Raw genomic sequence first — 17,948 nt, forward strand, 5'->3', positions numbered from 1 at the left:
ATATATCAGCCATTTCAAAACCAATTTTCATCAAATAAACGTTGAATTCCTCATGGAATTACATGCTCTTTCATATTCAAGAGGTTTCTCATTATCTTACCGAACAAATTTGTTTGGGCAATATGGCCCCATTTTTCTCTCTCTCTCTTCTTTCTTTCTTTAAAACTCAGTACAACAATCAAACCAAAACTATGCAATCCCTTTGACCACTTTATTTTTATAAGGTTAACTTTTGTTTGTCTGTCAGCTGAAGAAACCCGGAAAGTGGAATCAGAAAGTTGCGAGCAGAAGACTTTTTCATTTTTTCTTTTTTGCTTGTTCTCTGATAAAACCCTGAAGTGGCAGCAGAAGTTGCGCTGAAGGCCTTTTTTTTTTTTCGTGTTAGCTGATGAAACCCGGAAGTGACACCAGAAATAAAAACTGCCCCCCCCACACACACACACACACATGCACCATGCACTCATAAACATGACGCCCGCCGTGTACGTCCTCTAACCATCAATCACAAAGAATTCGATCAATAAACAGGAAACTGAAGATACAAATGCCAGTAGAATAAACATCCAGTACCACTCCACCACCTCACACTGGCACTAAAAAATCAAGTGTTTATTTCTTCATTTCGTGTTGAACACTTCAGACTGAAGAGATTATCACATTATGAGACTCCGTACCAAACAGTGAAAAGGAAAGATGATGATGATGCTAAACAACATTTAGCGCCATTTATTTGTAGAAACATCGAAGGCGCCCAGTTCGATATGCCAGTGTCACCACATTATTTAAAAAGAAAAGTAAAAAAAAAAAATGAAAAGAATGCAGAGAGAAAAAATAAATGGAAAGGAAACACAGGAGAAGTGCATGAAGTAAGCATATGTTTGAAAATATTGCAAGACATCCAGGGCCCCCAACATTTTTTGCACCATACAAAGGAATACATAAGGCGTCACCTACTTTGGGCCCCCGCTTTTTTACCCCGGAGGTGTGTAGCTTTGTTTTTGCGCTGAAGACATATTCTTTTTTATTTGCTTGTCAGCTGAAGAAACCTATAGTGGCACCAGAAGTTGCGCTAAAGGCCTTTATTTTTTGGTTTTGTTTTGTTTTGTTAGCTCATGAAACCTGGAAGTGGGCCCCCACTTTTGAAAACGTGGCGCCGGCAGTGGTATTTGGCAGCTATAGGTCTATGAGCTACTATGATTCAATCCTCAATATAATCCTCATAAACCAATGAGATAGTATAGCTTTTAGTTACGCTATCAATGTTTCAGAGTAAGACATGATAATTATATGCTAGTCCAGTCGACCAGAGTTCGAGAGTGCATTCGACACCAATGGCGGTTGAATATTGCACGCGATTTACCCGTTATATTTTGCTTTATATTAGTGAAATTGCTTTTATCTGTGTTGTTGATGCCCTGCTATTTTAATACTGTTTTGTTTGTCCTGCTTCTCTCTCCCTCTCTCTCAGCAAACACTCTCTTGGATCCTGCACCATTCTGTATACTAAGTATTTTGTAAATAACATACAATTTGCTGTATTATATATAATTCATATGTAATAACTCATTCAATCTGTTCAGCACGATGTTTGTTCAATTCCCATACTTTGGGTGACATAAAAAAAAAAAATCATTGTCAAACCATTGTTGGGTCCTTAACTATAAATGCATCCAGTATAGGCCTATATATTACAAAAATACAGCTGTGTTTTCTTCATCTGTTACTCATTTTCACATGTACTTTGTTAAATCAAATTTTGCAATAATCACAAATATCCTCTGCATATACATTGTATATATTTTCTCAGTTTATTTGATTTCTCAATCTGCGATGACATTATGACTTTGGACAATTAAGTTTGGGTGACTTAAAGCTACCATAGCAATGTACTGTTTCTCCAGCGCGTGCCATGGCCATTATTTTCTTCTTCGAGATATTTAGTACCTAACTTCAGTTTCCTATAACTGTTCGGCCAGCGCGCCCTCTTTTGACGAGCAGAAACGTAACCCAGGCAACATCAATCTTCTGGCCACCTGTACCTGCATCTGCACGTCTGTACCTTTGCCCTGGCCCTGTCTCTTTTCTGTTCGCTCGGCGGGCTGTTGAAGCTACTAAACTTATCGGAATTTGGACAATTTTCTCATTATTACAAAGGACAAGATAAAGGAAAGATGGCGGTTAGTCTGGAGGAGTACTTCAGAACAACGTTCGAGGATAAGCTTTTGGTGTAAGTATTTGCGTGTCCTTGAATAAGGTAATCACGCACGCACGTAAACACCACAGAACTCTAACATTTAGTTACAGAGTTCTGTGGTAAACACCCGTCTAACAGTTAACGTTAGTACAAGTAGGGGATGGATCGGGTAACTATACACAGCCCAGGCCCAGTCGCTGTATTCGCATAGCGTATACCCAGTCATTGGGTGTCCGGACAGGTTGTGGGACCGGACGCGTACTGTAAAGTGTGTCTGGTTTGACAATGACGCGCCTACGTAAACAGTTGTCAGTGAGAAGCTGTACGTAAATGCGTATTCAAAGTGAAATAAGCAAGTCAGTATAGTCTAACAACTAAGTAGTAGACCTATGCGAGAGTCTTAAAGTGTCCGGACACCCAACCCCCAATCCAACTAACAGCGTCTGGTCGGGCTAGGGATCGGGATGGGATCTAACGTTACAAATACAATATCAGTCACTGCGGTGCCTGTGTAACGCTAGACACTCTAGCTAGGCTGTGGTGAAATGTTGTGTGATGGTGAGATGCGTATCGGTATACAAATGTAGATAAATGCTAACTGTTAGACCTTACTCCTTAGTGCTATTGAACGTTATACCTCCGCCAAGGGAGGAGGTTATGTTTTCGTTACCGTTGGCGTTGGTTTGTTCGTTCGTTTGTTAGAAAGTTAGTTTGTATCGTACCCTTCGTAGTTATGGGTAAACTCTGCCTAGCGGGTAAAGTCGGCCCCCAGCACGCGCATTACAAGTACAGTTGAACCTCTCTTATTCAGCCTCCCTCTATCCGGATCTCTCTATTATACGGATGCAATCTCGCCGTGATTTTTTTAAAAATAATTACGGGAGGAAAGGGGGATTCTCAACTCCTTGAGAACTCCTACACAAACACACATGAATTACATATTACCTCCAACATGATTAACATACATTACATCAAATTTCCTTCCAAATTGCTTACCTTCAGACATTTTAACATCCCCAAACATCCCCAAATCATCGCAAGAACATGGACAGATTATGCGCTCGAGTCCTCTCATATCGCATTGCCACATATTATAGGTCCATACACAGCCGTCGATATGACTAGATAGACATGCATTGTTTCGAGTCATTGGCTGAGCAACGAATGATATTGAACACTCAAAATTTTGAAGCGTATTTTCGTAGACTCGTACTGTTTATTTTCAAGATCTACTTGATACATTTCTTAATAATTATTTAGGTAAATCATCCCAAGAATTTATAAAAGTAAATGACTTCATTCTTGCAAACACGAACCTCTATTTTGGGGTCTGTTACTGAGTGTAACAATGAAAAGGTTGCAGTATACACATTACTACATGTGGTACTACAATGGGCTACATCAGTACATGTGTATGTATATGTACATGTATAAAGCATTGAGTCTCCCGTATCCGGCCAAATCCCTTATCCGGATGAGCCCCGGTCCCGACTTGTCCGGATACGAGAGGTTCAACTGTAGTTGTATGGTTGGGACACCACCTATCGGCAGGGCACCTTCCCATCGGCACCCTGCGTATCATGGCTGTTTGCGTATAGAACGAAAAGGTACGCGCGGGATTAAGTGTCATTAGCTATAAAGACAATAAAAACGAAGAAACGAAAATCAAACTCAAACAAACCAAGCTAAAAATTACACATCCGCTCAGTAACGACGCATGACTGTGAAATTCACGTGTATTACCTATGGCCTGTGAAATTCACGTGTATTACCTATGCTGTGAAATTCACGTGTATACCTATGGAGGGGAGGGGGTGCCGATCGCAAGGTTCCCTTTTTAGCTGCGCGAAGAAAACGGAACGCACGCACTAAAATTGCGCTATTTTAAAACGGAGATTCATAATCAACGAGACGGTCACGACATTCAAAACTGCAGTATTTATGGCATATTTGAGGTAAGAATTAGGCGGATTTGTGTTATATTTTTAGAATAAACAAGCTACAGATCCTTAGGGTGACGATACGTGGTACCCCCAACCCTACTGTGCGCGCTGGGGGCTGACTTTACCCGCTAGGCCGAGTTTACCCATAACTACGGTCCGTGTGCAAAATAACTCATAAAGTAGTTAATGGATTGGGATGAAACTTGCAGGATAGGTTGAGAATGACACAAGTAACAAACGATTAACTTTTGGTAGTGATCCGAGAATTTTTGGGGAATTTATGAAGGATTTTTAATATTTTGGCAGGTAGGGTCAATGAACTTGGGGAGTTCTGGCTGCGCGTATTTGAGGTTTGCATGCGCGCACTAAAGTGCGTGCTCTAGTTTCTGCTAGGGCGAGGCGCGCCATGCAGCTGAGGGTTTATGACGTAACAAAGGCTTCTCCCCTATTATTAGGGGGGAAATCGGGTGACTTTCAGCACACAATGTTAATACGTATGGGTGGAAATCACTGATACAAGAACTGTATCTCTACTCTATGGAAGAACAAGATCAGTGGTGGAAATGAGCTGCATGCTTGGCGGAGGTCTGCGCTCTCAGAGTGCTTCTCTAGTTTAAGAATGATTGCATGACCATGAGAAAAGTCTGGGAAGAACTTGGAAAACAGAGGAAATGTAGACATTTATTTATTTATTTATTTATTCAGTTATCTTTACCCGGGGTAGCCCCGTCAATGGTTTCCACACTGTTATCCTAGGGGGCCCTGCAACAGAATTACAAAATATAACAATTCAACATACACAAAATAACAAAATAACAAAGAAGACATAACAAATGAATGAAGCAAAGCTAAAATTAAAAGTGATACCCATGATTACGGTACCATGAAAGTAGATTCTACTAGAAGATATTACATTTTTGGAGAATGGCTAGGCTACACACTCATAGTCATACTGTATCGCTGTTAACATGGTTAAAGGTGCATGGTCCCGGTGTTTTAGTCAAATGCGTGCGCGGGCGCACGGCGCAAGTTTCCTATAGAGACCTACGCTATCGACTCCTCTTTAGCGCTTACGCTTTGGCCCACTTCCCCGAGTCCGAAGAAGTCCAATTCACTGTATTCAGTGGTCCGATCACAGTTGGGCTCATGATTCGGCTGAGGGGGATGACAGCTTTAGCATTTAACTTCTTTTGTGATGTCATAATAACAACTTACAAGCAAATATGCACTCACCCTGGCATTACTACAGACTGCGCGATGCGCAGAGAAGACAACGAAGGCGACGTTACTTAGCAACACCTACGCACTTTACTCTTGATGACAGCTCAACTTCGGTAATCTTCGTATCAATGCGAACGGTGATCGGCAGTATCATCAACAGCGCCCTCTACACTACTGGGACTATGCACCTTTAAGAAATGTACTGTGTACATTACTGGAATACTGTATACCAATCATTCCTCAATATTTATCCTTGTAGTTGTGTATATTTTTACAGTGAATTGCTGTTTGCTGCGAGGTTGTTCAATGTACAAACATCCATTTCCTCTTCCTTCATGCTCATTTTCATTGCATAGACTTTAGAGCCCAGATTTTGCTGTTGAGTGATATGAAACTGATTACCATTCTGCTGTATCTGTAGGAAGATGCCAGAGCGTGAGGATGACCACCTCACACCGGCCACCAGACTGTTGGAGAAGAGGAGAGAAATGTCGGAGGTGGAGCAGGCTTTGGCAGCTCAGAAAGAGGTAGGGGTCCAATCCAGATATTATAATTTACTGTACATTCTGCCTGTCATAAAGAATTTGCATTCTGGCATCAAAGCCCCAGTAGCAACTTTGGAGATAGATCTATCCAATGGCTCTAAATAATGTTTTGCTAAAAGGCAAAATACTTGATTTTCCTTCTACTCGGTCATGTTGCGTAGCAGACCATAAAGCTAAAACATGTGCTCAACTGCAAATGGCTATTGCAAAGCAAAATAATACCATCTACAGGCTGTATATTGGCCTACATGGAAATTGTGTAATTGTAAATTCATAGAAAATTGTGTGCTTTGTGAGTAGCCTACATGTAGATAAACTCACTCAGATTTTGTTTGACAACATAATATTCATCTGTGAGGCAGACAGAGATATAATGAGAATTAATGTCTCAGTCCTACCCTCATGTGTTGCAATAAATGGTAATGATTTGAACAACTAGCATTTTAATAAGCCAGATGGCTCATTTATCTATCTGTGTTTTGATCAACTCAGTTCAGTACATGATGCTATCCCTTGTTTCCATGCCAACCAGGAATTCCAAATGAAGATGGAGAGTTTGCAACAGAGGAGAGAGGAGCTGGAGCGCAAGGAATATCAACTCAAAGAATCCCTCCTCAAGTTTGACAAATTCCTCAAGGTAAGGAAACAAGAACTATGACTTGAGGCTCCTGTTTCTCAAAGCATAGTTGCAAGTAACATGGCAACTGGTTAAACTGAATAGCTTCAAGCACTGTTTTTAGTGTTGAAGTAGTTATTATTGTCACATCAAACAAATTTTGTACATTTCTGAATGTTTTGTGGCAGCAGAACTTGATTCTAGTCTGTTCTTGATGGGATGACTGTATATTCGGTGCGTGTCACTCAATTGTATTTTGTAGCATACATTCACAGTTAAACTTTTTTCCTGTAATTCTGTTTATAAGCTCGAGAGATACTGTGAGAGTTGATATCATGGAAGACATGTATGCTATTTGCTCTATGGAAGTGGTAATTGAATGAGTTTGATTTTTTTTTTTTTTTTTTTTGGTCTTTGTGTAGCATCTTGAATATGATCATGTACGAGTATTTCAGTTTTAACAGGCTGTAAAAGTGCACTTCACGTTCCCCCCAAGATTTTTTTTTCTTCAAAAGTCTTTCAAAGTATGTGTGTTTGCAATTAACTCTAAATGTATAATCTACAATGCCAATGACTTAATTTGTGTAATATGTAAGACTGTTGACAGAATGATGTTACCAGTTTCATCGTCGGTACAAACATTATGTCATCATTCTCATGATATGCCCGCTTGTACTTTAAATAGAATGGAAAGAAGACACAAAATTTAATGGAGGAAAAAAAAAAGATGTGATGTTTGACCTTATGTATCTGTCAATTTTGAAAAGTTTGTCACAATAGTGTTCGTAGGATCATCAACATTAATCAAAAATTCATCCTCTTGTTTTCCGTTTCAGGAAAATGATTCAAAGAGAGCTAGGGCAGTGAAGAAAGCACATGACGAGAAGGATCTGAAGAGATCAAAAGAGAAGGAAATCTCAAGGTAAAAAAAATGTTTTAGTATTAGTAAAGATTTGAAATCACCAACTCTCATAGTCTCTGTATTTTCCTTTGCAATTTCAAAGAATCTAGTGATGTGGACTACTGCTTTGCACTGCATCATAAATAGAATGACTGATGATATACATATGTATGAACCTCTGAATATAGTATGCACTGTGTACTGACTGCACTGTATGTTAAAGTTACTGTAAAGCAAGATATTTTTGTGGCATGAAATTTTTGTGAATTGGAGTTGACAACCTTTTTTTTGGGGGGGGGGCATGACATTTTCACGAATTGCCACTGGCATTCAATGCATATAATGCACAAGAACTTTCACATGCATTTTGAATTTGCATGTCTTTGTTCGTGAAATTTACAAAATTAAAATGCATGCAGACAGTTAAGGTTTTACAGTATATTACAAATATCTGTTGCAGATTAACAGTAGTATCCTTTTTCTTCATTTCAAACTATTGGCAAGTGTGATGATATGTTCTGCTTCTTGTAGTTTTCTTGTAACTGATCATTGCAGTTCTTACCAAGTTGGGAACATGAATTGGCAATCACTCGATCCTTGTTCTATGTTGTGTTTTGCTGTCCTGCAGGTTGCTGGAAGAGAAGAGAGAGCTACAGAACCAGAAGGACCGGCTGCTGCAGCGGCTCAACAAGCACCGCCTCTTCCACCGCTTCCTGGAGAGGACCCTGGAGTCGGCCGAAGAGTTCCACGAGATCAGGGAGGTCATCGCCCGCCACGAGACGCTGGTCGCTACCCACAGGGTGAGGAAGAGATCAGTGATGATGGTTGTTGCCATGGCAAGGGATGGCAGGTTTCTTTTGAAAAAAAAAAAAAATGTCGCTTCATAAACTCATAGGATAAGCGAGAGAAGAGCGATAATGGTTGTTGTCATGGTATTACTGCAGGGATGGCAGGTTTCTTTGGAAAAACAAAAACAAATATAAAAACGTAGCTTCATGAACTGCTTTAGCTTCATGAACTGCTTTAGACCGTGCTCTTGTAAGCAGCAAATTTTTCTATGCTGGAACTGTGAAGACTCGAAGCTGTTGAACTTGGAATCGTTGTGATCTGCCATGGCAACACTCTTGTGACAGCCAGTGGACCATGAGTATCTTTGATGGTTGTGGCTTAGGAATTTGAAAATTGGTATGCATTATGACCAAGGCTGAAAAACAATTGCAAGACATTATATGAGTACCCTGTTTTCTAGTTACCAGGGTTAGCTTAGAACAGCATGCACCCATGTACCCATCATTGTTTGCTTTAGAAGTAAAATGAAAGAAGAAGAGGAGGATCTGCAAAATCTTCCATAGTAAGTGTCTCTACTTCAGAATTCAGACATCCTAATGGTATTTCAGCACAAATCTCACACAAAACTGATGTGATAATGCGAGTGTTAGATGATTTCTGTGCAAGATAAGTAATACTGATTTGCATAGTTTAGGCCATGGTATTCAGAGGAGGCTTTCTTCCGAAAATCTATACTCCTTCACAGACCAATAGGAGAATGTTTTGCATTGACTGTACAGCAGTGCTCTACACACTGTGTAATCAATGCCATAATGCTCTTGACTAGGAAATTTTACTTTCATATTTACATTCATAACAAACAGCATAACCCTATTTATTTATGTATTTATGTGTTTTTCTTTGACTTTGGTCTGTTTGAAATATATTGTATATATTTGCACACATTGCACATTCAGTACATGATACAATCAGTATTTATTTCTAGGGAATTTGCTTTCATTTTTACAATCATAACAAACAGCATAACCCTATTTATGTATGTATTTATGTGTTTTTCTTTGACTGTGATCTGTTTGAAATATATTGTATGTATTTGCATATTTTGCACATTCAATACATGATGCAATCAGTATTCATTTCTGTGATTATGTGTTTATCTTTGACTATGATCCGTTAGAAATATTTATTTGCACACTTTGCACATTCAATACATGAATCAATCAATGGTGTGTTACTTCTCTATAAAGATCTCGCTCCTCGGACCTCCCCTCCCCCAGCTTCTTTATTGTCCTTGAGAAATGCCCTGCTCTAAGCTCTGTATTTTGATGCTCTGATGAACCCAGGATCTTGTAGAGAAAGCCAACAGGACGCAGGACGCGGTGGAGAAGGAGAAAGGGAGATTGGGCAAGTTCACGGAGGAGAAGAACAACGAGATCCTGCACTATAACAACCAGCTTGCCGTGTTGCAGACCCAGCTGGACAAGGCACAGAGTGAAGCAGTCAAATGGTAAGCAATTTTTCTGTCTTGTGAGAGCAACTGTTGAATCAACAGTGGCAGATTTTCATGCCATCTTATTTTTTGTTTGTATATGTTATAGTGCTAGGCAGTCCCTGCATCTGTAGCACTCGTTGTGACAGCAGTTGCATTTTTTTTTCTTTTTGTTATCTTGTGTTGGGAAATCTTTGTATTCCTAATAACTGCTGCAACAAGAGTTGAGGCATGTTATATATATATAGACTTCATTTTTTATTTGGGGTGATAGATTGCATTGTTTGAGCAATACAACTGGTATTTGCCATTCATAATTTCACCAGCATTTAGCATTATTTAATGTAAGGCTAAGACATACAAATATTAATGTCATTTATATGCTTCATGCAGGGTTACAGTGCAGTGTGTTCGAGTGTGAAGTATGGTATTAAACAAATTGGAACATCCAACACGAGTGTACTGTCAGTGTGTGAGCTGTACACAACTTATCAATTAAAGGCATAATTTATCATTTGCAGATGAAACAAAAACCCAGTGATAGGGCTTCAAAATAGTTCTAAAATGTGAATTAAGCATAGAAACAGCCATTGCAAAAATTTTTACCAGTATAATCGATGTTGACTATTGTTAAATATAAAAAATGGGAACAATAGTTATGATAAAAATGTTTCCAGACTAAACCATCTACAGTTATGGTTTGATTAGAAAAATAGTGATATCTCCTTATCTCCTTATATTTTAGGCTATATTGCAAAAAAATTTATGCTAGGATATGTTGTGATACAACTGACCCACACATATGCATCAAAAGTGATATCTTGAACATTTTTAAATCACTACTCCAAAGGTAAACAAGGCCTTTAATGTCACAAGTACTACTATCACAGAATCTATATATTATATTCTTGCTCTTTCTTCCATTCGTAGGGAATCAGTGTGGACCCACATCAAGAACACAGCAGCAAAGAAGACCCTCCTCCTTGGTAGAATAAAAATGTAAGTAAATGTCAGAATCCCTGGCCTGTGATTTGTTGGCAATTAGCCGTACCAGAAGTCAATGTCTGAAAAACATTTCTGGTAGGCACTGTGCACTTTGGAATGAATGGTTGCTTTGAAGAAACACAGAAGATTGTATAGTTGAACTGTGGGATACTCTTAACCAGCCATAGGTAGAGAAGACTACAATGAATACCCCCATAACTATCAACTTTAAAGGCGCATAGTCCCGGTAGTGTAGAGGGCGCTGTTGATGGTACTGCTGATCGCCGTTAGCATTGATGCGAAGATTACCGAAGTTGAGCTGTCATCAAGAGTAAAGTGCGTCGGTGTTGCTAAGTAACATTGCCTTCGTTGTCTTCTCTGCGCATCGCGCAGTCTGTAGTAATGCCAGGCTGCGTGCATATGTGCTTGTTATTATGACATCACAAAAGAAGTTTGCTAAAGCTGCCATCCCCCTCTGCCGAATCATGAGCCGAACTGTGATCTGACCAGTGACTACAGTGAATCGGACTTCTTCGGACTCGGGGAAGTGGGCCACAGCGTAAGCGCTAAAGAGGAGTCGATAGCGTAGGTCTCTATAAGAAATAGGTCTCTATAGGAAACTTGCGCCGCGCGCCCGCGTACGCATTTGACTAAAACACCGGGACCAAGCACCTTCAATATCAGGTTCCCTGAGATCTTCTGACAATGATGTGAACATGTGGGACTATTTATGTATATTGAGAGGTTTTTATTTCTGTTCGTGTTATCTTGTTTTTCTTATCATTCATTAAAGTTTAGTGTGCATGACACTGAAATATGCCCGAACTTAAGACTTTTGAAATCATCTTTGGCACATTGTGTATACAAGTGATGAGCAGGGAATAAACCTGTTTATCTACATCCCATCACTGCGTGCCAGCAAATGATTCCAATGAATTGGAAGCATGCTCCAATGGCGATTTTCCAAGTAGAGAAATTTTCTTCATAGATTATGAGTGAAATATCTGCGTGGATTTTGCATGCAATTGAAACTTTTAAAATTCTGCATAATGTAACTCCCACCGACCATCTGTGCAGCTTGGTGAGTTGGTACACACTGCTTGTTCAGTGTCAGACTGTCTTGACATTGCAATGATTTGGTTTCGATAGAATTATCACCATACACTGATTCCTTTTCTATGGTCTCTGTTGGCCTACCATCCTCTAATTGCTCTATTGAAACATTCAAAGCATTTTCATATGTGTTTCTTTCTTCAGGGCCACACATAATCTCTTCCAACTTGTCAACCGACACTCCAAGACATCATCAGGAACAGACAACACATTAGAGCAACTAACAAAGGTAAGTGTTTCTTTTTTCATTTATTTCATTTCATCAATTTTCATAAAATCTGGTAGAAAAAATAAGATATGGAGAATGCAAGAACAGTACAGAGATAGGAATGATACAGGAAAATAAGCACTCACTGTTCTGACAGAAGTCATAAACACAACATAAATGCAGCTTTCGTAGTATCAAAGAATTGATTTTTAGCTCATTGAGTTTGCTCAAAGTGCATGCCCCAATAGCTTTCCATGGTTAAGCAGTCTGGATGTTTGAATGTTTGAATGTGACTTTATTTCCTCATTTACTGGTGCAAAGATTTATTTTTCCTGTTGTGAACTCTCCGATTAGTGTAGATTCCTTTCATAGGAATGCTTTTTCAGAGGACATCACTAAATGATCCCATAAAATGATGATATAGAGTTTGTTATGGCAAGAGCCCTTTTCATATTGTGAAAAAAAATGTGGACAGTAAAGCGTGAGCAAATGGTGGAGAATATTAATGTTGAAGATGGCCCTCTTTCGAACTACGAGGTCACATTGATAGATTGAGTTTGTCTTTTGAGGCATCATTGACAGTTTTTTTTTTTTTTTGGGGGGGGGAGGGGGACTGAGCCAATTCTATCACTGTAACTACCATAATTAGCAAGAAGTGATAGAAAGAGGGGGAGGGGGGATGGGAAGGGATGATATACAAATTGAAAACCCAAGTTCAAGCAGATTTGGTGTGAATCCTTTTTGCAGCTGCAAAAAGGGCTTTTGTAGAAACTTACTCCAGCAGTACTTACAATACATGTAGCATGTCCAATCGGCTATGTGGATATCTTGTCACATTACATTACTTTCTATAATTAGTCACTGTTGTGGACCGGCTCTTATAATGTCGTATATAAAGAGAGTCTGGCCAACTGTTAAATTGGACGCCATGTTGATACTCAGCGTATTACGTGTGAAGAGGTTAGCTCGTGCGCTCAGACGTCATAATGAAAGCAAGTAAAACAGAGGACAGTGAACATTGGGCACTGCATGTGGGCGCAGTTTGGTAACGACATAGCTGCATGAAGATCATGGGACCAGCTTTGACCATTCACAGGGTTCAAAACTCATAAGCCGAAAACTAAGTTGGCCAGACTCTCTTTGTATACGGCACTGGCTCTTATGTGCCAGGGCACAACTATCTTGGACAAATCAAACAACCCACACTCAGCCCAGAGCTGGCTCTCACTGACGCAACTTCTTGACCTTGGCTAACAAAAGTAAAGTTATGGGCGTGGGGAGATAGGAGAAATCCGTCAGATTGAAATACAAGATTAACCTGTTCCATGCTGAATTCTGAAATGCCCATAGAGTTAATACGTAGGTCACCAGGTTCCCAGATGGAACGGGTGAATTGAAAGAAAGGCGTGCTAATCGGAGTAATTTGCAGTTACTCTCATCATCAATAGTCAATATTTAGCTGTATATCTATTTCTAGATGCTTGTTGCTATATAAATTGTGATAACCTCATTTACTAGAGTATTGAAACTACTTTCTAGTACCTGTTAAAGAGATGAGCTGTTCATAGAACCCATTCCTCTCTATCGTATTAATGGGCCTGGTATCAGTTTTAGATAGATAAGTTGATGCTTGGCCAGGCAACACCTCAGATAAACCTTTTTTCTTTCCTTTTTTTTTTTTTGTGGACGACCTACCAATATTGAACTTAATGTAAAAAAAAAAAAAAATCATAATTTGCAAATTACTCTAACAATACCGCCCTTGCCGCAACAGTGCTTTGTCACTGAGTAACAACAGTTATATGGGAGTTTGTAAAATATTTCATCGAAGTGAAGTCTGCATATGGGAGGCAACTTGCAACCCCTCCTTTTCTTTTCATGATTTATTCATTTTTTGTAAAGATACTGCTTTGCTGACACTGTTATTTGTACTCCAGTCTGCATAGCTCCCTTGTATGAACTGTGCCACCCTTCCCCCACAATGCTAGTGAATCACACAATAGTGTAATACTTGGTCCATTGCATCTACTATTAGACTCTATTGACAACCAGAGGGTAGAACTGTAAGCATGCGCCAAGTCCCAAGGCCAGAGTTTACCACAGGTGTTGAAAGTTGTACTCACGTTGCCCAGGGTTTCACGAGGGAAAGTCCCTTTGGGTACTCAACCTTTATACTTGAATGTGAAAGAGCAAAAAATAAACACAAAAAAGGATTCTGTTGTGTGACAGCAAAAGAAAATTAACTGCATCTCTGCAGTAACTCCATTCTGAATACTACATGTATGTCATGCACTCTATGAGTGTCTAATCTTAGTCCAACTGTTGTCATATTATTAGCATTGGTTATATCTAATTCATGTGATCCTCAAGTTTATGAGGTAAAATTTGATGTTGATACTATATTCCTGTACCTATCTCTCTTCATTTCAAATCACTCACTTTGATATAATGTCTGTGTCCAGTCTTTCTTTGGTCTGAATCAGGTCTGTTTTGTCAGCTGTCTCACTGTGACCTTTGACCTTTAACAAGTCAAACCTCCTGTTTTATTAGATTTTCTTTCTGTATTGGTGCTCTGTTACAGTTATATCCTTTATTCTCATCAAATTTCTTTGATTCGACTGTAAATCAATTCTGCACATATTTTTATAGTCATACGTGAGTGCACCCCCCATGTACAAACATGCACATACAGTACAGACCAAGAAATGCCGTTGTAAAACATGAAGCGACTCAAGGCTGTCAAAATAAAAAAGAATTTAATGTGCACTGCTGGACAGACTGCCTGTGTGGTAATAAGTAGAGAAAATAATGTCTCTGATAAACTGCTAGTTGCTGAACACAGTGGCGGATCCAGATGGGGGTGCACCGGGCCTGCGCCCCCCTTATCAAAAGAAATAAAAACAAAAAAATGGGGAGGCGCTTGCGCCCCCTTTCATTTTGTAAAGGCGCCCCCTCCTCATGGAATTTCTGGATCTGCCCCTGTGAACATTTTTTTTTTTTTTTTTTTTACCCCAACAGGGTATTTATTGCCTCCATAATTCAACATTTTATATCACATTATACAAAAAATGAAAAAAAAAATACAATGAGCTTCAAAAGGGGTTCCTGAGATCAAAGGAAACCACAAACTATTTACACAATATACTTCATTTGCTTTGGTAAATTATAATATGTTTTCTTACTATTCAGATCTTCCTGTATTCTTTTACAAATTTCTCTTCCAAACAAATGTTGCAAATTAGTTTCACGACATTCTTTTCCGGTTTTATTTCTTAACAGTATATATTTATAAATACACCAAAAGGCAATTGTCAAAAACAAATCTAATTCAGTCTCTTTATGAGCTTTTAACAGATGCATTCCTGTTATCTTAAAATCAACTTTATATATAATTTTAATTATAACTGTTAGATACGAAAAGAAGAACTTATTCAATTTAACATGTGAACATGTTATTGATCTAACAATCATTTATGTAAAAAAGAATATATAGTATATATATATATTTTTTTCCCCCTTTCAGATCCAAATGTTCATCATGGACCTCACACAGATCACAACGGAAATCAAGAGGGCAGAGGTGGCAGCCAACTCGGCCGCAGTATCCTCAAATCCATAAATTATTTCATTGTCATTCGTGTGTACATACTTTAGACCAATCAGAGGCAGTCCTGTAGTACGCATCTGCTGCGACTGACTCGATGTTATCAATTCGAAGTACACCATAGCAATTATTTATATCTATTTTTATATGCGGTCTAGGTGTAAGAATTGTTGTATTCTGTGAAGTGTTACAGGAACTGGTCTTATGTCATTGCTAAGCTTTGCAAGCATGATTTTTCTCATCCTGATTATAATAGACCTGTTGTTCATGGTGGAGAATAGATCTACTGCAACTGCCTTGATGTTGTCAATTTTAAGTACGCCATAAGAATTATTTATATCTATTTTTATATGCGGTCTAGACACATGAATTGTTCTATTTCATGAAGTGCTCACGGAACTAATCTTTGGTCATTGTTGAGCCTTTCAAGCAACTGCATGATGTTTCTCATTGTGGTAATAGACCTATTGTCTATGGTGGAATTGTGTATACCTGCCCCATTTGCATCCTGGGTCCTGTTTCAGAAAACTTGTGAGCAGTAACAATGGCCACATTTCTATGACAAGTTCACTCTCAGCCAATCAGATGCAAGGATTTCTGTAGCTTATAACAACTGTCGTAACTTGTTATTGATAGCAAATTGTATGAAACGGGGCCCTGGTGTTGGTGTTGGGTATACAGGCATGGTAACTGTGATTGTGGACTGGACATAGCTTTCCAAGATGACACATCTAGATTAATGTTAAAGTAGACATTTTTGCACAGGTATTTTTTTTTTTCTTTTGTGCTTGGGTGGGTAAGATGAATTTCACATATTTTTTTTTTAATTCCACGGAACCATAGTGTAAAGTAGTGTTACGTATAGAATGCCAACAATTTGCATGCTTTTATTTGCGTGTTTCCATTTTAGCAAAATGTGCGCAAAATGTTCACTTTTACAGTACTGTGGAGTTTATACAGATGAGCTGTATGGCTTGTCTGTTCATCAGTCATGGTAGATACATGATTGACAAACAGACAGACTGACATGTACTCGCTCTGACACTCAACTCGCTCAAACACTTTATGTCCATGAACAGAAACACCAACAGAAAACCTCATAGTTCTACACACGTGCATACACGTTTACCTAGCCTCAAACACACTACACAGACTCTTGACCACACAATATGTGAATGCTCCCATTTTGATATGTTGGCCTTCATATTTCTGTTCTTTTTAATTCCCACGACAACTAACAACTATATCAAAATCACAACTGTGACTTCAAGGTTTTGTTGATACACATTTATAGCATTCATGAAAATACAATCATTTTGTTCAATTTTTTTTTTTTGGTAGAAGCCTTGGTTTTGTACAGATATTGTTTCAGTAACACTTTGAGGCTTAGTCAAATCCTGTAAGTCGTACATTTTATTATGTCATTTCTTGCCACATACTTGTACAATTTTGGAGGAGAACTTAATTTGATTACATAGTGTAGGTTTTCTCCTTATGTTTGAATATTAATGGATACCTTTCCTTTACTCGAGTTCATGTTCCATATGAATCAATCCCTGATTCCACACATTATGCTTATGAAAATATTTAGACTTTTCTTGTTTCGTATGCATGATTTATTATGTGCAAAACTCAGGAAACTGATCGTATGACAGTTGACCAACTTTCTGTCGTATAGCCTCAAGGTTTCATAAACATGTAACAGGAGCACATGCCATAATGGCAGGGTTCACTGATGAAATCTAAGAAACATCCTGGAATGTCCTGAAAAAAATAAATAAAAATAATATGAGGAAATTCAGGGGTTGTATATGTTGCACTTTCCAATAACCCATTCGAGAGGAAATTGATCAAAATTTGATTGGTTAGAAATTAGTGCTAGCAGGATTTTTTTTTTCTCCTGCTGTTTATATTTTGTTGGTTCATTGTTTGTTTATTTGTTTTTGTTTCATTCATGTTTTGTGTGTTTTTTATTTAATAGTTTTTGTTATTCTTACTTTTCCAAGGAGTTTTCCAGCATGCAAACATATGATGATTTCAATTTAACACTCGGGCAGAATCAGTGTGCGAGGTAGTACAGTCATTTCAAGAATCATTTGTTTGTTGTGCTTGTTTGGTTTTACTTCCGGGGTGGGGGGGGGGGGGGGGGGGGGGGGGGGGGTTCATAAAGCTGTTCGTAAAGTTACAAATGACTTACGAGCGACTGGTGATCAGTTCTTGTGCTGAATTATGGAAATTCTGATAAGTATAGCACATCAGAACTGATCACCAGTCGCTCAGAAGTTGTTTGTAACTTTACCAACAGCTTTATGAAACAGGGCCCTGATCTGTGATCCCCAAA

General features: G+C 38.8%; 1 protein-coding gene across 1 annotated transcript; it reads left to right on the forward strand.

The window, feature by feature from the left end:
* Positions 1 to 2,077: 2,077 nt before the first annotated feature.
* On the forward strand, positions 2,078 to 15,622 carry LOC139735783 (coiled-coil domain-containing protein 42 homolog). The gene is made up of 9 exons (XM_071646534.1): positions 2,078 to 2,227; positions 5,780 to 5,885; positions 6,436 to 6,540; positions 7,356 to 7,441; positions 8,049 to 8,220; positions 9,553 to 9,716; positions 10,629 to 10,697; positions 11,940 to 12,024; positions 15,527 to 15,622. The coding sequence occupies exons 1-9, from the start codon at positions 2,172 to 2,174 to the stop codon at positions 15,620 to 15,622; spliced, it is 939 nt and encodes a 312-aa protein (XP_071502635.1). The 5' UTR covers positions 2,078 to 2,171.
* The last annotated feature ends 2,326 nt before the right edge of the window (positions 15,623 to 17,948 follow it).

Source organism: Diadema antillarum, unplaced genomic scaffold, assembly GCF_040938485.1.
Source record: "Diadema antillarum isolate AM-2024a unplaced genomic scaffold, OU_Dant_1.0 seq00000597_RagTag, whole genome shotgun sequence".
In the NCBI taxonomy this organism is placed as follows: domain Eukaryota; kingdom Metazoa; phylum Echinodermata; class Echinoidea; order Diadematoida; family Diadematidae; genus Diadema; species Diadema antillarum.